Source organism: Leucoraja erinacea, chromosome 13 (assembly GCF_028641065.1).
Source record: "Leucoraja erinacea ecotype New England chromosome 13, Leri_hhj_1, whole genome shotgun sequence".
Lineage (NCBI taxonomy): Eukaryota > Metazoa > Chordata > Chondrichthyes > Rajiformes > Rajidae > Leucoraja > Leucoraja erinaceus.
The window spans coordinates 4,538,939-4,562,845 of record NC_073389.1 but is presented as its reverse complement, the minus strand read 5'-3'; the positions used below and the strand labels follow the sequence as shown (position 1 = coordinate 4,562,845).

The following is a 23,907-nucleotide window of genomic DNA, read 5'->3' as shown; positions in this document are numbered from 1 at the left end:
AAAGAAATGATATGCCAAATTTAACATGACCACAACCTGTCTTCATTGCTTGAGATATCACGTGACTCAGCGCAATGTACATCCTGAAGATAAAGTGCGTAAGGTGTGATGATACACAAGTCAATGTTCAAACTAGAATACTGCAGATATTGTTTTACACTTGGGTTTAAATTGGTGGTAATAATGCACTTAGCAGCATGTAAAACATCAAATATTCAACAATAATTATCCCTATTTATTTAGCAAGATAATTCCGACTAAAGTACTGAGAAAATATATTTGTGTAGTCTTCTGAGGAAGGCATGTTTAAACATACCTCGAAGGTACACAAAAATGCTGGAGAAACTCAGCGGGTGCAGCAGCATCTATGGAGCGAAGGAAACAGGCGACGTTTCGGGCCGAAACCCTTCTTCAGACTGATGGGGGGGGGGGGGGGGGGGGTGGGGGGGGAAGGGGAGGGGGTGAGCTTGGGGGCAGGGGGGGGGGGGGGGGGGGGGGGGAGAAGGAAGGAAAAAGGGAGGAGGGGGAGCCTGAGGGCAGGGGGGATGGGAGGAGACAGCTCGAGGGTTAAGGAAGGGGAGGAGACAGCAAGGGCTAGCAATATTGGGAGAATTCAATGTTCATGCCATCCGGACGCAAGCAAACCAGGCGGAATATGAGGTGCTGTTCCTCCAATTTCCGGTGTTGCTCACTCTGGCAATGGAGGAGACCCAGGACAGAGAGGTCGGATTGGGAATGGGAGGGGGAGTTGAAGTGCTGAGCCACTGGGAGTTCAGGTAGGTTATTGCGGACTGTGCGGACGAAACGATCGCCCAACCTCCGCTTGGTCTCCCCGATGTAAATCAGCTGACATCTAGAGCAGCGGATGCAGTAGATGGGGTTGGAGGAGATACAGGTGAACCTTTGTCGCAGTTCCTTCTTGAACACTTTAAACATACCTGGTTTGGTTTCAGCTTGGAGGCAGCTGTAATTCTGGCACAAATTGCAGCCAGAATTTGCGCGCATTTCTCAAATGTTTAAATTTGTCCAACCCTAGTTTTGTTTTTAGTAAATAAATCTTATAATATTAGTGCAAGGTAGTTTTTTTAAAAGTTTTTTTTTAAACTGGCTACTTAAGCAATTTCGCTTACAAATACTCTTTAATACACTTTAAAATTATTAAAGAGGTTTCATCAACATTGTTGGAATCTCATTGTTTTAAACGAGTATCAACTTAAGCAGATGAGAAGAATCCAGTCATAAAACTTTGAAATGCAAAGAAATGCAGATGCTGGAAATCTAAATGAAAAGTTTAGCCTCCTGAGTGCTAGACTACTCTGTTATCATTACTTTGAAGCTACTGAAAGAAAAAAAAGGAACAGAACTATTTTTAGTTAAATAGGAGAGAAGTAAGGAGGTCCTTCATAAATTTTAAAAGTTCATCCAAATGTTTTCAAAACATATTCATTAGTATCTTTGACCCAAAACCAGCTGCTTCATTGTGAGTCTTGCCAAAGACCTTCAAAAGAGCGCAATTAGCAAACACTGCTGATGGTGATTCATTCAACAAGGGTGTGGTCAGTTTTGGATCGGAGAGAGGGGGGTTGGCAGGTTTAGCATTGTAGTTTCAAAACAAGCACAAAAAAGATGCCCATTTTTGCATTTGCCAATTGCACCTGATATGCCAATTATCACAATAATAATAATAATTTTATTTATAGAGCACTTTAAAAACAAACAATGCAACAAAGTGCTGTGCATCACTAATCATTGACAAAAAAGTTAATACACACCAAAAATAACAATCAAAAGAAATAGTAGGAAAAGACATGTAAAATAAAGAAACATCAAAAACACCACAAACAGAAGCGAAGCCTCAGGCATGGTCAAAAGCCAGGGAGTACAAATGTGTTTTAACACTGGATTTGAAGATGGACAGTGAGGGGGCCTGTCTGATGTGCAATGGCAGGGTGTTCCAGAGTGCCGGAGCAGCAACAGAGAAGGCTCTATCCCCTCTGAGCCTCCGACTAGACCTCGGTACCTCCAGGAGCAGCTGACCAGCTGACCTGAGGGACCGGGCAGGAGCGTATGGGTGGAGCAGCTCAGAGAGGTAAGGCGGGGCGAGCCCATTCAGAGATTTAAAAATAAATAACAGTATCTTAAAATGAATCTATATTGTGAACAACAAGTAGAATCAAATGGAAAGTGAATTTGAAAGTAGTGTTAATATTGCGAATACAAATGTCATAAATATGATTATCTGAAGATAACAGCTTTAAATTTGGTGTTCATATTTAGATCAATTATGTTTGTCAGTCTTAATGTTTTATATTACCACAGTTCACTGGGATTTTCATTCCTACCCTACTTAATGCTGGACAAGAGAAGAAAGTGCATGATAAATCCAAAGCAAATGATGTGAAGATGATTGTACATGACATTGCTACACCCACATTCACAGCCAGCTGTTTAAATGCACCAGCTGTGTCTACTCACCCAAGACAAGAAGCTCCATTCTTTCCTCACTGTTACCCACAATATCATCTGAAGTGATAACTGAACAGTAGTAAGCTCCACTATCTCCCCAGTGCAACTGTCCAATCTGGAGATCAGCATCTGCAAGAGACCAAAGCATTGCATGTAATTGAAATAGACAGCAAGAAAAACAGCGCTTCAAACAACAGCACAATACATTCTCATTAATGTTCTTTCATCATCTACATTTTTGTTGGTGGAGACTTTCTGTGTAATATTCAATGCATAGTTATATTACAGTAGGCAGAGCACACAGCTTAGTAACATCACCGACAGTTCGGTCCAACTTATCCATGCCGACCTAGCCTCTCATGTACAGCAATTTAATGACATTGAAATATCTTATGTAAACAATAATTTTGCAAAACAAGCAACACCAAACATTTGTCTCCTATTCACCTCTAGCCTTTTTCGTTTGTTCCACCCATCCATCCATCAATCAATCCCTCCCTCGCCTGTATCTACCCATCACTTGTCAGGCTTTGACCTTCCCTTTACCAGCATTCTGCCCCCTACTCCATCAGAAGGATCCCAATGCAAACGTCACCTGCCCATTCCTGTACAGATGTTGCAGGGTTCCTCCCGCACGTTGTCCAAAGCATTTCTCATCGCATGAAAGACACGAGCAAGTTACTGGAACCATAAATGCTTACTGTTGATTATGGTGATCTCCCGCCCCTTGTAGTAGTCACCCAAGGTGACAGCAGAACCTTGGCGGGAAGCCACAACTCGGACCGTGCGGCTGTTGTCTGCGCAGTCCAGGTACGGGTCCCAGGCGGGAAGCTGTTCCTTCTGGCTGACGGTGTACGTGGCTGTGCTGCGGATACTGAAGGCATCTCTGGTTCGGTCCTTGCAGTACGACTTAAATCGCCACTGCACAACAGGTTGCTGGACAGATGTGGTGGAGTACTGGCACTGCAGAACCACAGGCTGGAACAACATGGCTATCTTTTTATACTCAGAGATGGTCACTTGAACACCAAGGGATACACCTGTAAATATAATGAAACATTATTTAACATTAAAAAGACTAAGATTATCTAACATGTTTTATCAATGGGGCTTCCAAATTTTTCAACTCGGATCAATGTGATACAACTTCAACATGCCCGCATATTCCCATTCAAGTCAAGTCAAGTCAACTTTATTTGTCACATACACATACAAGATGTGCAGTGAAATGAAAGTGGCAATGCTCGCGAATTGTGCAAAAACTACAGAACAAGTATTTACATATTAGGAAAAAAACAATTTTAAAAACACAACAGTAAGTTAGTCCCAGGTGAGGTAAGAGTTTACAGCCCTGATGGCCTGTGGGAAGAAACTCCATCTCATCCTCTCTGTTTTCACAGCATGACAGCGGAGGCGTTTGCCTGACCGTAGCAGCTGGAACAGTCCGTTGCTGGGGTGGTAGGGGTCCCCCATAATGTTGCTGGCTCTGGATCTGCACCTCCTGGTGTATAGGTCCTGCAGGAGGGGTGAGTGTATTCCCATAGTGCGTTCGGCCGAACACACTACTCTCTGCAGAGCTCTCTTCATGCGATCAGTTTGTGATGTTGCCAGACAAGATGCTTTCTACAGCCCCAGAGTAGAAACACTGGAGGATCCTCAGAGAGACTCTGAATTTCCTCAGCTGCCTGAGATGGTAAAGGCGCTGCCTTGCCTTACTCACCAGTGTGGCAGTGTGTGCTGTCCATGTCAGATCCTCTGTGATGTGGACTCCCAGGTATTTAAAGCAGCTCACCCTATCCACAGTAGTCCCATTTATCCCCAGTGGCGTGTACGTCCTCGGATGTTGTGCCCTTCTAAAGTCCACAATCAGCTCCTTAGTTTTTATGACATTCAAGAGGAGGCTGTTGTCCTGACCCCAGAATGCCAGATCAGCCACCTCCTCCTGGTAGGCCTTCTCATTGTTATCGGAGATCAGGCCCACCACCACAGTGTCATCAGCAAACTTGATGATGGAGTTGGAGCTGAACCTAGCCACACAGTCATGTGTGTACAGGGAGCACAGTAGGGGGCTGAGGACACAACCCTGTGTTCAGGATCCTGTGTTCAATATTCAAACAATATTGGCTTATTGTTGTCACGTCTATCAGTAAACAGTGAGAAGCTATGTAGGAATGTTATCCAGTCAATATATAAGAGTACAATCAAGCCATACACAAGAACATCATGCAAGGCAAAGAGAAAAATACCAGAGTGTAGAGTATAGTGTACAGCAATGTAGTATAACAGCGTTAGAGTACAAGGTCTGCAACGAGGTAGGTTGGAAGATAGGGATTACACCCTAGGTAATGGGAGGCCCATTCATTAATCTGATAACAAAGGGGAAGAAACTGTTCCTGAATCTTGTGGAATTTGCTTTCAAACTTTTGTATCATCCGTTCTCCAGAAAGAGGGAATGACGGGGCTAAAATAAATCCTTGATTTTGTCAGCTGCTTTCCGGAGGTAGCGTGAAGCGTAGATGGAGTCCACGGTGGAGAGGCTGGTCTGTGAGATGGACAGTGCTACATCCACAACTATGCATTTTCTTGCAGTCTTGGACAGAGCTATTTCCAAACCAAGCCCTGTCCTGGGTCTCCTGGTGTGACAAATGCTACCGAAGAATAATTCTAAAGACAACTCCTCACAGATTCTTCCATGAAAAGGAATTGTATGTAGGCTGCACTATGTTTATGTAAAACGGCAAAATATCATCTCTGACCCCGCTCATCCTGGCCACAAACTCTTTGAACCACTTCCCTCTGGAAGGCGACTCCGGACTGTCAAAGCTGCCACAGCCAGCCAGTTTTTATCCACGAGTAGTTGCTCTACTCAACAGCCAAAAATCTGTAGCCTCCCTTTGATCTGGTATTTTGTTGGCTCACATGCTTGATCAATGGTGTTTTATCATTAATGTTTCATTATTATTAATGTTTAGTGTTTTGTCATTCGTAACTGTCACTGTATGTCATGTTATTACTTGTGGGCGGAGCACCAAGGTAAATTCCTTGTATGTGAATACTTGGCCAATAAACTTACTTACTTATTTTTGCTGGTATAAATCTGGGTGTTGCAGTTCAGTTGACCTCAGGACACGTGTATTTTTAAAAGTGTTTTTTTAAGGAACTTGACTCACTGCGACCTGTATTTGTACAGTCGGCACAGTAACCCACTTGAAACCCTGATGATCACATTGGACTGTGAGGGGAAAAACCAAACCATAGCTTCATCACTGAGAACTTCCAGCATATCCCTCCACTCCTTGCATATCCCTGAGCCTATCTACAAGTGGAGATCAAATGTGCCAAATTGGACTTTTTAGAAACAGCAGACATGGATAATTTTGCACAATGTCATGTAAATACCAGAGAACTGCACAAGAACAGATTGGCTCAAGGCATAGCTCCTTCAATACAACTGGGATGTGGCCTTCATTGTATCCAGTCACTGACCCTGGATTAGGGATCATTGGCCATTAGGAGAGGTTGAACAAACGTGGATTGTTTTCTCCAGTATAGTCACAGGAAATAATGAAGGCCACATCCCAGTTGTATTGAAGTATCTATGCCTCGAGCCAACCTGTTCTCGCGGAGGCTTGGGGAGATCTGATCAGTATATAAAATTATGACCGGCATAGATAGGGTAGACAGTCAGAACCTTGCTCCCCAGGGTGGAAATGTCAAAGAACAGAAGGCATAGCTTTACGTTCAGTGGGAAAGTTTAATAGAGATGTGTGGGGTGCCTGGAATGCACTACAAGGAGTGGCGGTAAAGGCAGATAGGATAGGCATTTAACAGGATTTTAGATGGGCACATGGATATGCAGGGAATGGAGAGATATGGATCACATGCAGGCAGAGGAGCTTAGTTTAACTTGGCATCATGTTTGGGTATGGACATTGTGGGATGAAGGGCCTGTTCCTGTGCTGTACTGTTCTATGATCTGTGTCTATGATTAGCTCTCTGTCTTTGTGCGATATCATGCATGATTTACCATGATTTTATAACATTTCCTCCAGACGTTTTAATGCATTAAAGATTTCACTGCCAGCCATGCTGAGCACAGCTTGAAGTTCCTGTAGGCTATAGATGCCATGACCTGCTGCCCACGGTGGCTGGGAGCCAAACAAAAGGACAGTGTGCAGTCAGTCCTCTCCACAGCTTATGGGGTTCTCCATCTGCCAGTATCCCCCGATTTTGCACAAATGCCATGTAGTTCTTTGACAGTACTGACCCACTTCCCACGGTAAGTGCATGAATTATGCAGCACAGCCCACTGCATGGTCCAGGTTAATTTAACTGCCCATTTTATCTGGGATGTACTAATCTTGAAATTTCTTTTAGTGTTTTGCCATTTGGCATTTGGACAAAATCATGTTACACCCGGAAATGGGTGAAATCCAATTTCTAACAGATTGCAATCTACATATCTTCCAGCACCCAGTTACAGGAAGGATGTCATTAAGTTCGAAAGCGTGCAGAAAAGATTCACCGGGATATCGTCTGGGCTTGACTTATAGGGAGAAGTTGAGGAGGCTGAGCCTTTTTTCTCTGGAGAGAAGGAGGCTGAGAGGTACAAGATCCTGGGGAGCTGATAAGGGAATGCTCACAATCTTTTTCCCAGGGTGGAGGATTTAAAAACTTGTGGGCAATGGTTTAAGACGCGAGGAGAGAGATTTAAGATGGACCTCAGGAGCAACATTTTCTCTCAGAAGGTGGTCTGTATCTGGAACGAGCTGCCAGAGGAAGCTGAAGAAGAGGATACAATTATGACTTTTAAGACACATGGATAGGAAGGGATTCATAAGTGATAGGAACAGATTTAGGCCATTCGGCCCATCAAGTCTACTCTGCCATTCAATCATGGTTGATCTAACTCTCCCCCTCAACCCCATTCTCCTGCCTTCTCCCCATAACCCCTGACACCTGTACTAATCATGAATCTATCCATCTCTGCCTTAAAAATATTCATTAACTTGGCCTCCACAGCCTTCTGTGGCAATGAATTCCACAGATTCACCACCCTCTGACTAAAGAAATCCCTCCTCATCTCCTTTCTAAAGGAACGTCCTTTTATTCTGAGGCTATGACCTCTTGTCCTAGACTCTCCGACTAGTGGAAACATCCTCTCCAGATCCACTCTATCCAAACCTTTCACTATTCGATAAGTTTCAATGAGGTCTCCCTTCATCCTTCTAAACTCCAGTGAGTAGAGGCCCTGTGCTGTCAAACGCTCATCATATGTTAACCCACTTGTTCCTGGGATCATTCCCATAGGCCTCCTCTGGATCCTCTCCTGCGCCTGCATATCCTTCCTCAGATATGGGACCTAAAATTGCTCACATTACTCGAAATGTCATCAGACCAGGTCTTTATAAAGTCTCACAATTACACCTCTGTTTTTGTATTCTAGTACTCCCAAAATAATTGCTAGCATTGTATTTCACAATCACAATAATACTTTATTAGCCAAGTAGGTTTTGCAACATACGAGGAATTTCATTTGCCAAGCCAGTCATACCAATAAAACGCAACGGAACACACAAAACACGTTTGAACATGAACTTCCACCACAGTGGCTCCTCCACATTCCTCACTGTGATGGAAGACGATAAAAATCTCTTCCCTTTGCTCTCCCGCGGTCAGGAGTCTCGAGTCCTCCGTTTACGGGATGATCTTGACTCCTGTGGCCGATGGCTGGCCCTCCGCATCGAGGCGATCTGCTCCTGCATCGGGGGGGATGTCAGCTCCTCCGTGCCGGGCGATCGAACCCTGCATCAGGGCTTGTCGAACCTTCCGTGACGTTGGAGCTCCCGACATCCACGGCCTCTCCCGAGACTACGAGCTCCCGATATAAAGTCCACAGGCCGCGGATGTAGCAATCCCAGGCAAGGGATCGACTCTGATGTTAAGTCCACGCCCCGCGGTGGGGCCCCGAGGTCAGACTGAGGAGGCCTCCAGCTCCATCGATGGTAGGCTGCAGAGCGACCGGAGAATGCGATCCGAAAATTAATCACATCTCCGGCAAGGTAAGAAACTGAAAAAAAAGTTTCCCCGACCCTTCCCCCTCCCCCGACCCTTCCCCCTCCCCCCAAATAAAACAAACTGGAGAACATTCACACAGACTTTCACCATGCACTAAAAATTAAAAAGAGACAAAAAAAACAAATGTTGGCGAGGCTGCCAATCATACGGCGTCCCTGGTGAGACTTCCTTACTACCAATTCAATTTGAAAAGTTACTTTTGGGAATCCTGCACCAGCACCCCTGTCCCTTTGCACCTCCGACTTTTAAATTCTCTCTACATTTAGAAAATAGTCTACGCCTTTATTCCTATTATCAAGATGCATGACTCTACACTTTGCTACGCTGTATTCCATCTTCCAAATGAGTGAATAGGGGCCAAATGGGACTAGCTCAGAATGCCAACATGATATGCACAAGGTTGGCTGAACGGCCTGTTTCTGTACAGCTCTATTTCCCAATTCTTCTTTCCCAGAACTTGTTGAAGCAGACGTCTTTTTAAAGCCTGCTGATCCCAAGTCTCTTCTTCTTCCCTGCCTCAAAACAAGGTCACTTTGCAAATATTTTGCAGTGATTTTTAATCTATGTTATGCCCATTTGGTTTCTGAGCAGTTAAATGAGAACATCTATTGAAATCTTTCATTTGTCTCCAGCTGCTCAATAGCCTTGAAGAGTCATAGTGTCAGCATTTTAAAAGCTACTAGTTTGGTAACAAAACAATGTGTCAGAAGCAGAGATATTTTAGGATGAGTTTGTTGCAACAGGGTTATACTGAGCATTCAGTCCCCTGTAACAAAGTCTTATGGGCCTGTCCCACTTACGTGACTTTTTCAGCGAGTGCCAGCACCCGTCATAGTCGCAACAGGTCGCCGAAAATTTGAAAATGTGAAAATCCAGCAGAAAAAGGTACGACTCTTTGGGCGACTACTCACGACCATACACGGCGTCACCCCGCGGCATGTTGCGTAAGTGGGACAGGCACTTAAGGAGTTCTTCAAAGGGTGGGGATATTATTGGTTGTCAAAACAAAATCGCTAGCCCTGTAAACTGCTATTTTATCTAGCCTTGTAAACTGCAACCAAGGAAGATTGACCAACCAAGGTGGAGTCGGTTTTGTTAAAAGAAATATACAAAGGAATGTTTTAGAAATACAGCGTGGAAACAGAACCTTCAGCTCACCGAGTCCATGGCAAGTAACAATCACCCCGTACACTAGTTCTATCTTACACACTAGGGACAAGTCACAAAAGCCAATTAACCTATAAATAAGCTTGTGGGAGGAAACCAGAGCACCTGGATCAAACCCAAGCGGTCATAAGAAAATGTGCAAACTCCACACATACAGCACCCGAGGTCAGGATTGAACCCAGGTCTCTGGCAACGCAAGGCAGCAACTCTGCCACTGCGCCACCCTGCCTAGTATTTATTTGTTATATTAATTGGCAACGGAACAGTGAAATTCTTACTTGCTGCAACTAAACAGGCACGTTTACACAACAGCACATCGATAAATATATATCAATAATATAATAAATTAATAATCAGCAATAATAGATAACCATCATAGTGCAAAACCAAAGTCTGTAGTGCAACCAAAGTTCACAGAAGATCATAGTTGCTGAGGTTCATGTTGTGTAGTGTTCAAGAACCTGATGGCTGCTTGGAAGAAGCTATTCTTGAACCTGGTGGTCAGTTTTCAGGCTCCTGCACCTTCAGCCCTATGGTTGGAGTGAGATGAGAGTATGGCCAGAGTGGTACAAGGCGAATGATAATAACGAGAATCTTTGTATACAAATAGTACGCTTCCAGTCTCAAAAAACATTTTTTTTTTTAAACTAATGATATAATAATTAATCATTAAAAATATTTAATTTAAGAATCTGAAACAAATATATTTCCTATTCATTCTGCTAAATTAATTTCTGCTAATAATGCACATTAAAAATAAATGTTTTTGAGCAAAGATTAATAGTCGATACAATTAGTGGCCACATTTACTAAACTGCTGGGAATTTGATTTTTAACATGGCTCATTGAAATGAACCTACTGTGCCTGACTATAAATAGATCTCCAGTTACAAGTTGATTCATTGAGGATTATTACACAAAGTAGTGCAAGTGACATGTTGTTGCTCTGCTGGGAGCAAATGGCGCTAGTTTAGATCGGCTAACACAATTTCATTTGAATGAATGTTTACTAAATTGCCTTAATGGTTTTCTCAGATTTATGTTAAATTAAGTCATGCATTAGTAAGGAACATCACCAGATATTTAACTGAATCACTTTCTAACACAAGAAACTGTGGGAATATTACAGATGAACGATGTCAGTACCAAGCCACTCACTACTAAAACAGAACTAAAGGGGTGATCAAAATCAACATGTTTCACCATTGCATTGTGTATAAAGTCAGCATGAATTTAACATAAAAGAGTACAGCACAAGAGCAGGCCCTTTGTGCCAAACATGATGCCACAATAAACTAATCTCCTTTGACCCCACACTCTTCATTGCCTGCAGATTCATCCGCCCATCCACAAGCCTCGAACCACTACTGTATCTTCCTCCAGCACCACCCTTCCAATGCTCCAATCACAGATCACCCTCTGTGGAAAAAAAAACGCCCCACATATCTTCTGTAAACATTTCACTTCTCAGTTTACTATTTCTTCAACTTGTCTTTTTTTTGTAAAGTTTAAAATGAATGGTAGAGTAATTCAAAAATCGAATTTAAGCTATAGTTCCATTTTAACATATGTCTTGCTCCGTTATGGTTACCTAGTATTAGTGTTTTTATTAATTAATTATTATATATGTATCTGTGCATTATTGCGTTAATGAGCTTGTTAAGCTACAGCAAATAAGAATGTTGTTGTTTCATTGCTGGTACATATTTGACTCTTGGTCATAGTATTTGAAAAAATGCAGTTGCCTTTAAAACTCCACAATCATTACATCCTCTACATATTATTTTCACGTGCAGCATCAATATATATGAATGGGTGTAGAAATGCAATAAAAAAATGTTGGGGAATCCAATATCTTTCAGCTTCATTCATGACAAAAGAATTTTGACAATGTAAAAAAAAAGTTCACCTGTTCTCTTAGAATTGAGTGGATTATTTGGTACAGGTCACAGTGGAATTCTCTCTCCACTTGAAGTAGAGTTTTCTTTAAACATAATACAAGGCCAAACATAAACATAAGGCCAGAGCAGACTCTTTTTCCTCAGAAGACTCAAATCCTTCAATGTGTGTAATGACATGCTGCACATGTTTTACAACACTGTGGTTGCAAGTGTTATTTTCTACGCTGTTGTCTGCTGGGGCAACAGCATTTGTGAAAAAAACAACAAGAAGCTGGTCAAACTGGTTAAACGAGCTAGCTCAGTGCTGGAGGGGAGAGTAGACTCTGGGATGAATGTGCTTGAGAGGCGTATGAGGCACAAGGTGCAGGTCATCCTGAAAAACCCCGGGCATCCCCTCCATGTAATTCTGGAGAGTCAACAGAGCACTCGGAACAACAATCGGCCCCTCTCCCTGCCCTGTAGAACGGAGCGGTTCAGGAGATCCTTCACCCCTGCAGCCATTAGATTTTATAATTCGGACCGCTAGGCTGTAGGGGGATGCATTCTTGCAATTTTTAATTTTTAATTGTTAATTATTGGTCTTTTTAAGTATTTATTGCTCTCAGGTAGTGTCCACAGTGTATTCTATGTATTTTCTGCCTGCGTTCGTTATGAATCTGTGGGTTTGTTGGTTGGGGGCTTCTGGACATCTGAATTTCCCTGAGGGGATCAATAAAGTATTTATTATTTATTAATTATTATTATTATTATTATTATTATTATTATTATTGTCAACCAACCCAGAGGAAAGATACTCAGACAAATTTCGGATTTTGAAAACCTTTCGTCCCAAGCACAATACGTTATGATAGAACCTTTATTTATGAGGAAAATCGATCTGACAAAACTTCTGCAATGATAAAGTGCTTTTTCATTAATAAGACACCAACTCAAAAATCAGACTCTTTTATTAACAACCCAAATCATTGGCATTTTATGCAAAATGGCCAGTGTTCACACTGGGGGTCAAGGTAGAAGCGTTCACGTCACGATCCCTGCCAAGTAATATCACCAAAATTACTTGCGAATTCTACCAAACACTTTGAAGCCAAGCCGAAAGCCGAAAGACAAATGATGTCCAGAAGCCCAACAAATGGCAGTAGCCCATCAGCCCGGAACAGGAAGAGAGGCCAACACCCATCCCCAAGGCCGGCTTTGACCATCATATCTCTAAATGTTGAAGGACTGTCTGCAACTAAAGAAGAACTTGTTGCCGAACTTTGCAGAGAGCATCAGTGTGATATTCTCTGCCTCCAAGAAACCCACCGCAGATCCAAACATCCCCGCCCTCGAGTGGAAGGCATGACCACCCTCATTGAAAGACCACATGAGAAACATGGAAGCGTCATGCTTGCAAAAAAGGGCCAATCATCGAATCAACATCAAAGAGCGATGAAAACAACATTGAGGTCCTAACCGCTGAGCTCAGAGGAATGACCATCACCTCCATCTACAAGCCACCTTTCCTGATGCCAGAAATACCTTCATCTGGGAAACCAAGGATAGTGATTGGAGACTTCAACAGCCACAGCTCACAATGGGGTTACGCCGGGAACAACGTTGATGGAGATGCAGTGGAAGCATGGGCCGAAACCAACCAGCTCTACCTGATCCATGATGCCAAACAACCAAAGTCCTTTAATAGCGGGCGATGGAAAGCCGGCTACATCCCTGATATCGCGTTTGTCAGCCATAGCATCTCTGGATTGGGCAAGAAGCTGGTACTGAAGCCACTGCCAAAAACCCAACACCGCCCCATTGGCCTTACAGTCAATGCTGCAGTTACCCCAGCCACAGTTCCTTTCCAGAGAAGATTCAACTTTGGGAAAGCGAACTGGCCTGGTTTCCAAGAAGATCGCCCACCTTCCAGCGGACCCCAAAAACGATCAAATCTTCACCAAGTTAGTGCACCAGGCAGCCCGGAAGAACATCCCGAGAGGCTGCCGCACTCAATACATCCCCGGCCTTGACACTCTAAGCAGCGAACTATATGAGCAATACCAACAGCTCTACGAATCTGACCCCTTTGCTGAAAGCACCATGGAAGTAGGTGAGAGACTCATGACCTCCCTATCAGAATGCCGCCAGCGGAAATGGCAAACTCTGCTGGAGACAACTGACATGGCAAAAAATAGCAAAAAGGCATGGAGCCTCATCCGAAAAATCAGCAATGACCCATCAACACCAACAGTATACCACCACGGCCAACCAAGTTGCGTACCAGTTGCTGCTCAACGGGAAATCCACCACCAAACAGCCAAGACCAAAGGCAGACCGACTTCAGCACTCCCAAAACACCGGACTGACTGAGCCGTTCTCCCTTGAAGAGCTCAATATCAGCATCAAAGCTCTCAAGACTGGCAAAGCCATCGGCCTGGACAATATTTTCACAGAGGAGATCAAGCAATTTGGACCTCTGACACGGAAGTGGGTCCTTGAGCTGATGAACAATTGCATGCTGACAAGAAACATCCCAAAGATCTGGAGGAAAACCAAAATCATCGCTCTTCTAAAACCCGGTAAAGATCCAGCATATGCAAAGAGCTTCCGCCCAATCTCCCTGCTATGCCACCCGTACAAGCTGTTTGAGCACCTGATCCTCAACAGGCTTGCCCCAGTCGCTGAACCAGCCATCATCCCTCAACAAGCTGGATTCCGACCTGGCAAATCCACAACAAGTCAACTTCTGAATCTCACACAGCACATTGAAGACGGGTTCCAGAAAGGACTGATGACAGGAGCCGTCTTTGTTGATCTGTCTGCCGCGTATGACACTGTGAATCACCGCCTCCTCCTAAACAAGATCTTGGAGAATACCAAAGACCTGGCACTCACGGACCTCATCGGAGCCCTCCTGAAAGATAGGCGCTTTTATGTTGTCCTTAACAACAAGCAAAGTCGCTGGCGACGACAACGGAATGGCCTGCCTCAAGGTAGTGTGCTGGCTCCACTACTATATAACATCTACACCAATGACCAGCCAATGGACCAGAACACTGAGCGGTTCATCTACACCGACGACCTCTGTGTAACATCCCAAGAGAGTACGTTTGAAGCTGTAGAAGCGAATCTCACCTCAGCCCTAGAGGAGCTACACCTCTACTACGAGCGCAACCACCTACACGCAAACCCTGCGAAGACCCAAGCCTGCTCGTTCCATCTCAGAAACCGGGAAGCAAACAGACCCCTTAACATCACATGGTCTGGAACACCTCTTGAGCACTGCACCAACCCTGTCTACCTCGGTGTAACACTGGATCGCACTCTCTCCTATAAGGAACATGTCAAAAACACCAAACTGAAAGTTAACTCCCGAAATAACATCCTCCGGAAGCTGACCAACTCCAAATAGGGAGCCACAGCACACACATTAAGATCTACTGCTCTGGCCCTGTGCTACTCCTCTGCGGAGTATGTGTGTCCTGTTTGGGAGAGATCATCCCATGCCAAGAAACTAGACCCAGCGTTGAATAACACCTGCCACTTAATCACTGGCTGCTTGAAGCCCACCAACATAAACAACCTGCACCTCCTCGCTGGCATTGCCCCTGCCGATGTGAGACGGGAAGTCGCCAGCCGAGTAGAGATGACTAAGGCCACCAGTGATGAAAGCCACCTCCTCTACGGACGTGTACCCCCAGCCCAACGGCTGAAGTCCAGGAGAAGCTTTCTCAGCCATGTCCAGCCCCTAATAGCATCACGGGAAGAAACCAGACTCCAACTATGGACAAAAAGGCTTGAGGACGAACCCCCTCCTACTGACATGGGTATCCCTCCTTCTGAAGCCCTCCCTCCGGGCTCAGAAGCACCATGGATCCAGTGGAAGACGCTCAACCGCCTGAGAACAGGAACAGGGCGATCAAAAGCTGCCATGGCCAGATGGGGCTATGAAACTGGCCAAACCACCTGTGAATGTGGAGAAGAGGACCATACAATGCAGCACTGCCTTGTCTGCCCCCTACTACCCAACCAGTGCAGCCCAAAGGATCTTGCAGTGTTCAATAAAAACGCAAAGGACTGTGTAAAGGAATGGGAAACTGTCATATAACCAACCAGCTTCAAAGACCCGAAAAGAAGAAGACGTGTTCACACTACTGTTGAACCTATGTTTAAGAAGGAACTGCATGTGCTGGAAAATCTAAGGTAGACAAAAATGCTGGAGAAACTCAGCTGGTGAGGCAGCACCTATGGAGCGAAGGAAATAGGCAATGTTTCGGGCTGAAACGTTGCCCATTTCCTTCGCTCCATAGATGCTGGCTCACCCGCTGAGTTTCACCAGCATTTTTGTCCACCTACTGTTGAACCTAAACCTCATTGCCACATGTCAAAGGCTTTTCACTCTGATTGAAGGGGCTCCAAAGGCTGACCCTACCCCTTCACACACACTCCAGATAGGTGGTAGAAATCTCTTACTCCTGAATCTCTGCTCCCTGCCATGGATGCCCTCCACCGAAAACGGTGTCTGAGACGGGCTGGGAAGATCATCAAGGACCCCTCACACCCCAACCATGGACTGTTTGCCCTCCTCCCATCAGGGAGGCAGTACAGGAGCCTCAGATCACGTACTAGTAGGATGAGGAAAAGCTTCTACAACAACACAATCACACTGCTGAACTCGGAGTCCCGACGATAGATTTCTCTGGTCCCTCCGTCCCCTTTGTTTAATCATTCTGTATTTCCTGATTATTCTGTATCTTCCCTCTTTCTATTTTTTTTTTGTTTTTCTTTATGTACAACTACTACGGACTGACGCAAAACTGCATTTCGTTGTACTGATACTTGTATTTGTGCGATGACATTAAAGTTGAATTGAATTGAATTGAATTGAATTGAATTACTCCTTCCCTCTCAGGCTCAAAACGGCAAGGAGAGCATTGTAGTCTAACAGAAGTACCAGTGGAGAGTGGACGGGTGCTGAAGGAGGTAGGGTATATGCTCTGAGTGGGAAAATATCATCTGTGGCTTGCAGTTCAGTTTGAGAATGCAAAATGTCTGTGCATTGTTCCTGAACAGTTGAGAAGAAAATAGCAGTGAGAGTCAAGGCAAGTTGAGTTAGAACCAAATAAGATTCTGGTTTTGTTTAGTTCATTGTTGTCACATGTACCGAGATACAGTGAAAAACTGTGTGTTATTCAATCAAATCATGCTATATATATACACGTATGATCAAGCCATGCACAAGTACAACAAATAGCGCAAAGAGAAAATTATTAGTTTGCAGAATATAGTGTTCCAGCATTGCAGCGTTACAGCTACAGAGAAAACTACCATGACTGCAATGGGGTAAATTGGAAAAGCAGTTCTTCACCCGAGCTTATAGAACATAGCTCAGGAATGGGCTCTTCACCCCACAGTGTCTTTGCTGAACACAATGCCAAGACCAACTCTTAACGGCCTGCACATATTCCATCTGCCGACCCAAAAGCCTCCCTCTTAAACACCACTAGGATATCTGCAGTGCAGGCTCAAAGGGCCGAATGGCCTACTCCTGCACCTAATTTCTATGTTTCTATGTTTCATTAGTCTGGTAACAGCGGGGATGAAGCAGTTCGCGAGTCTGGATGGAGGCATTCAAGCAGAAATTTATAGTCACCAGTGACTTAATTTTAGGGAATAACTAGACCAGGTGCGAACCCGTTGGCCCCGTCCCCCAAGGCAATATTCCACCACTCACCCATAGCCCAAAACTGCACAGGCGCAGCCGAGGGGTTCCCGCTGTGACACCAGAGATCCTCGTTGTGACTAGATTCACGGCAACCCTCCCCCAACTACACCTCGCCATCCCTACTTCTTACCCCTATCCTCCTCCATTCCCCCTCATCCCCAACACTCCCAGAACATAGTAGACATTGACTACAAAACAGATCAGTGTGTCCATATACCATTATATAAATATATACACACATCAATAAATAAACTGATGGTGCAAATAACAGATAATGGGTTATTAATGTTCAGAGTTTCGTCCGAGCCAGGTTTAATAGCCTGATGGCTGTGGGGAAGTAGCTATTCCTGAACCTGGTCGTTGCAGTCTTCAGGCTCCTGTACCTTCTACCTGAAGTTAGCAGGGAGATGAGTGTGATGTCATTGTGGGGTGGAACAGTGCTGACGGGCAGTTTATGTAAATGAGATCCCATTGTGACGTCATACTCTGCTAACTGCCAGTGCAAGTTCAAGTGATTTTTGTCAAACTGGATTTGTAAAGTTTAAAATATGAATAACTTGTAAAATATACCATCAACCTGAACAAAACTTGATACACTACACCCCAGGACAACGGTGAGTAAGTTGGGCCAAAAATTGTAGCACTATCGTGTACCATTTCGGCGTAATTTGACAGACAGACAGAATGAGAGTTCTTAGTAATAGATAGATAGATGGATGGAATTATCTATCAGTGGAATGGCAGGGTTTAGCACCAACATCGTAAAGGTGTATTCTGGTGTCACTTGAAGTTCTTTACATTTGAAAATTGTACTAAATGTGAATAAGAACCCAAATTTAATAATAATCTACCAGACATCAATTAAAACAACCCCAAATGGAGAATTGAACTCAAATTTTAATTACCTCCCACACAATCAGCTATTCTAAGGTTAAACTAAAACAGCATTTGATTATTTGAAGTAATTATACTGTCCCAATATGCATTATAAACAAAGAGGACTACTGCTTTTTCTGAATCATTGAATTATGTAGATAAACAATGGTTTCCATTTGAGAGTCCATTCCGTTTGTTTCATGTGCGTTTACAAGACCCTAAACCACACAGCAGAATTGCCAAGCACTCCTCCCCCACGCATACTTCGTAAAGGGCTGCAATGGTATCCTTGGAAACAAAGCTTCTCAACTTTCCTTTTGTGATGCAGATTGAGAGTCATTTTAATCTCAAGTGGCAAACCGCAGTTACGAAATTTTAACTTTGTGAAGACTGCTCTTAAGGAAATATGAACACCACGTTAATTTTAAATAATGGCAGTGATCAAGTGCAGTGCTGCCCCTTGCTCTTACGCTGAAATAGAAATCAAGTTTGTCCTCATTGCTGAGAATATTTTAAAACTTTTCACAAGGAAGTCAGTACAAAAATGATTGTTTTAGTTGCCACAAACTAACAATGGGCCATTGTTAAACAAAAATGACAAAAATGACGTAATTTGTGCATTGTTAATTCCCGGCAGAGAAAGACAAAAACATCATTATGTTGAATTGTTTGGTCAACAACTTCACTTTAGACCAAATATAACTACCAAGTCATTAGTACATAGTCACTGTAAATTACATATAATTAAAACACAACTTTATATTAAAGGAGCTTAACACATTTCTCAATGATTTAAAGTTTACAATGAGGACAGAAAAGTTCACCAAAGAACTGCAGATGCTGGAATCTTGAGCAAAACACAAAGAACTCAGGCAATGGGTCAGGCAGAAGCTGTGGAAGGAGAGACAAAACTTTGCCTGTGGAGTCCATCCAATAATGCTGCCTGACACACTGTGTACTTCCACCACTTATGTTTTACCAAATTAATTTCTGAAATGGAAGGATGGGCAATGCGAGAAGCTCAAGGAGACCATGCGTAAAACTGTGGTCTAGTTGAAACACACAAGACTCCCATGGCACTTGACAAGGTAGTTACCCCGTCTTCAGTGAAGTGAGGCAGCCAGGTGCAGATTCTCAAAATATGGGGGCAGCCATTCAAGTCAAGTCAAGTCAGTTTATTTGTCACATACACTTACGAGATGTGCAGTGAAATGAAAGTGGCAATGTTCGCGGACTTTTGTGCAAAAGACAAACAACAAAACAACCAAACAAATTATAAACACAATCATAACACACATATTCTTTTACATAATAAATAATGGAAGGAAAAACGCTCTGTAGAGTTAGTCCCTGGTGAGATAGGCGCTTACAGTCCGAATGGCCTCTGGGAAGAAACTCCTTCTCAACCTCTCCGTTCTCACCGCATGGCAACAGAGGCGTTTGCCTGACCGTAGCAGCTGGAACAGTCCGTTGCAGGAGTGGAAGGGGTCTCCCATGATTTTATTTGCTCTGGAGTTGCACCTCCTGTTGTATGACTGAAGATGAGAAGGAATTTCATCAGAGGACAGTGAACCTTTGGAATTCTCTTTCCCATTTGTAGAGTATCTGTCCTTGGCTACATTCAAGGCAGGAAATGCCAGGTTTAAAGCAATAAGGACATTTTTTAAATGAGATTAGTCCAGGAAAGTGGCAAAGGAGTGAAAGATCATCTATTTCGTAGCAGAGCACAAGGGACCAAATGACCCACTCCTGTTTCAGTATCTTCCACAATTCTTTAATGATGCTTTAAATGTTTAATTTGGGAGATGCCTCATCACACTGCTTCACTTCATGAGAAAGCCAACGTCTAAAATAGGGCACAGAATGACAAACATGCACAATAAAAAATAATTCAATAAAATAAAAAGGTAGTTAATTGCCACAGACTAGGAGGGCCAGGCATCTTTTCTATTACCTAGTGAACAACAAGACATATTTGGGTAATGGAAGTCTTGGAGTTGGCAGTTCTATCCCAGGCATTGGGAAGCTACTCTGAGACAGGCAGAGGAATTAGTAGTAAGTTATAATTGTTTTGCACAGCTACAAGAAACATACAAGTTGCTCCCGGTCTACCAAAATACTCACAAAGTAAAACTTATCTGGCCAGATAATGCCGACATAAGCCCATTTGTGGTTACTCTGCACCTGATCCAAATACTAAAGGGCCTGTCCCACTTGGCCGTCATTTGCGCCTCATTTACGCGTCATATGTAAAATAGGTCGACGCGTCGTGATGCGCGACATCGCGCGCAAATCACGCGTCAGCACAGCCGTGTGGTGCGCGTGACATCATTAGAATACCCTGCGGCACGCGGCGACACATGTTTACGGACGTTGACATAACCATGCGTTACCACGCGATACACGTGAGACATCGGGACGCCAGCGTGCAACGCCAATGCCTCAGCGTGCATAGCCAATGCCTCAGCGTGCGTACGCGATACGCAGGTGGCGCACGAGGATTTTGTTACATGATTCCACGTCTCACCATGCGCAATGCGTGCGTCACCCACGCGCGCCCCACGTGTTGACCTATTTTACATATGACGCGTAAATGAGGCGCAAATGACGGCCAAGTGGGACAGGCCCTTAAGGGCTCAAATCACTGACCTCAGCACCAAACTCTCAAGAGTCATACATCCTTATAGAGTGCACTAAACATCTGTATTTCAAGAGAGCTTGTATATAAAACAGGGGTGTAATGTTGAGGCACTATAAGGCGCTGGTAAGGCCACATTTGGAATATTGTGAGCAATTTTGGGCTCCATATCTGAGGAAGGATGTGCTGGCCATGGAGGTTTACAAGAATGATCCCAGGAATGAGTAGGTTAACCTATGATGAGCGTTTGTTGGCACTGGTACTCGCTGGAGATTAGAAGAATGAGGAGGGACCTCATTGAAACATACAGAATGGTGAAAGGCTTGGATAGAGTGGATGTGGAGAGGATGTTTCCACTAGTGGGAGAGTTTAGGACTAGAGGCCATAGCCTCAGAATTAAAGTAAGGTTTAGCAGAATTAATCAGAGGCATCGGAGATGTCCTCATTCTTTAGGGAATGGGGGTTCGTAACAAGGGCAGAGTCCCCCTTGTCCTCACTTTCCACCCTACCTGCCATCACATACAACAGATAATCCTCCGAAGGTAGACAAAAGTGCTGGAGAAACTCAGTGGGTGCAGCAGCATCTATGGAGCGAAGGAAATAGGCAATGTTTTGGGCCGAAACCCTTCTTCAGAACCCGCTGAGTTTCTCCAACACTTTTGTCTACCTTCGATTTTCCAGTATCTGCAGTTCCTTCTTAAACAGATAATCCTCCGACATTTTCGCCACCTCCAACGGGATCCCACCACTGGCCACATCTTCCCATCTCCTCCCGTCGGCTTTCCGCAGAGACTGCTCCCTCCGTAACTCCCAGGTCAATTCATCCCTTCCCACCCAAACCACCCCCTCTCCTGGTACTTTCCCTTTAAACCGCAGGAAATGCTACACTTGTTGCTTTACCTCCCCCATTGACTCTATCCAAGGACCTAAGCAGTCTTTCCAGGTGCGGCAGAGGTTCACCTGCACCTTCTCCAACCTCATCTATTGCAACTGCTGCTCTAGGTGTCAGCTGCTCTACATCGGTGAGACCAAGTGAAGGCTTGGCGATCGCTTCGCCCATCTCTTTCGTTCAGTTCTTTTTTTGTAAATTGCAAAATAGACTATATTCAGGTAATAAATATATACAATACATGAACCGTGCAAAAAAAAATTAATCCGACATTTGCGGAGGCTATACTAATTATTCAATACTGTCTACATACATTGCTCAAATTTCACAAATTTATCCCCCACCCTTGCCACTCATGTGGAATCCCTTCCCTTATTTTGATGGACGTCTCCACCGTACCCTACCCCCCGTGTCCAGCAGCGGAAGGACCCTAGACTGTGGTCCTCCCCCACCGAGCTTGGCGTTGGCTGCACCGAGCTTCAGTGCGTCCCGTACACCTGCAGTCGGCAGCGGGCCAGTCAGCAACATTCCCCGATGGACGTCTCGCTCTGCTGGGCGGTGAACAACGCTCGGGCAGACCATAGACGAGAAGGCCTACCGGGAGGAGGTGGCTGATCTAGCACTCTGGTGCCAGGATAACAGCCTTCTCTTGAACATCAAAAAAACGAAGGAGCTGATCGTGGACTTTAGGAGGGCACATCATCCGAGGATGTACACTCCATTGAGGATAAATGGGGATCCTGTGGATAGGGTGAACCATTTTAAATATCTGGGAGTCCACATCTCTGAGGATATGACATGGACATCACACGCCTCAGCACTCGTGAGTAAGGCAAGGCAGCGCCTTTACCGCCTCAGGCAATTGAGGAAATTCAGAGTCTCCGAGGATCCTCCAGTGCTTCTACTCAGCGGCTGTGGAAAGCATCTTGTCTGGAAATATTACCATCTGGTTTGGGAATTGCTCTGCCCAGGACAAGAAGGCTCTGCAGAGAGTAGTGCGTTCGGCTGAACGCACTATTGGAACTTCTCTCGCCCCCCTGCAGGAACTATACAACAGGAGGTGCAACTCCAGAGCCAACAATATCATGGGAGACCCCTTCCACCCCTGCAACGGACTGTTCCAGCTGCTACGGTCAGGCAAATGCCTCCGTTGCCATGCGGTGAGAACGGAGAGGTTGAGAAGGAGTTTCTTCCCAGAGGCCATTCGGACTGTAAACTCCAATCTCACCAGGGACTAACTCTACTGAACGTTTTTCCTTCCGCCCGCAATATTTAATATGTAAAAGAATATGTGTGTGTTTATGATTGTGTTTATAGTTTGTTTGGTTGTTTGTTTGTTTGTCTTTTTGCACAAAGTCCGCAAGCATTGCCACTTTTCATTTCACTGCACATCTCGTATGTGTATGTGACAAATAATCTTGACTAAACTAAACTAAGAGCCTCTTTCACCGAGTTGATGACCTTCCGGCAGCACTCGATGTCAGTCTCTGAATGCGTTCCCGGGAACAGTCCGTAAATCACAGAGTCCTCAGTGATGGAGCTGTTCGGGATAAAGCATGCCAGGGACCATTGTCGACCTCTTCAGACTCTCTTTGTGAATCCACACTCTGCAAAGAGGTGGGAAACCGTCTCCTCTCCACAACAGCCGTCCCGAGTGCAGCGTGCACTGGTAGTGAGGTTCCGACGGTGCAGGAAGCATCTGACTGGGAGGGCTCCCCTCACCGCCAGCCAAGCCAGGTCTTGCCCTCTCTCCCCTGTCTTGTTTGTCTGTTGTATTGAACCTTTTGCCGAGTCCATCAGGAAGGATGCGAGCATAAGAGGAGTGACATTGCCAGGCAGTGGGGGCATTCAGGTCAAAACCTCCCTGTACATGGACGATGTCGCCGTCTTCTGCTCGGATCCAGGGTCAGTCCGTAGATTGATCAGCATCTGCGACCAGTTTGAGTCGGCCACGGGAGCCAGGGTGAACCGCAGGAAGAGCGAGGCCATGCTCTTTGGCAACTGGCCCGACCGATCTTCCATCCCCTTCACCATCAAGCCTGACTTCTTGAAGGTGCTGGGGATCTGGTTCAAGGGGGGCTGAGGCGAGTAACAAGAATTGGCTGGAGCGGATAGCCAAGGTGGGGAGGAAGCTGGAGCTGTGGAGACAACGCTCCCTCTCCATAACGGGGAAAAATTTGGGCATCAG

At 44.7% G+C, this 23,907-nt stretch overlaps 1 protein-coding gene across 2 annotated transcripts in view; it reads right to left on the bottom strand.

The window, feature by feature from the left end:
- LOC129702557 (immunoglobulin-like domain-containing receptor 2) overlaps positions 1-23,907 on the bottom strand; it is a 105,599-nt gene that overhangs the window by 47,156 nt on the left and 34,536 nt on the right. For both annotated transcript variants that reach the window (XM_055644323.1, XM_055644324.1), the window contains exons 2-3: positions 3,168-3,506; positions 2,476-2,595 (exon numbers count right to left, since the gene is read on the bottom strand). In XM_055644323.1, the coding sequence (XP_055500298.1) occupies positions 2,476-2,595; positions 3,168-3,506 (459 nt within the window). The remainder of the gene's footprint in view (positions 1-2,475; positions 2,596-3,167; positions 3,507-23,907) is intronic.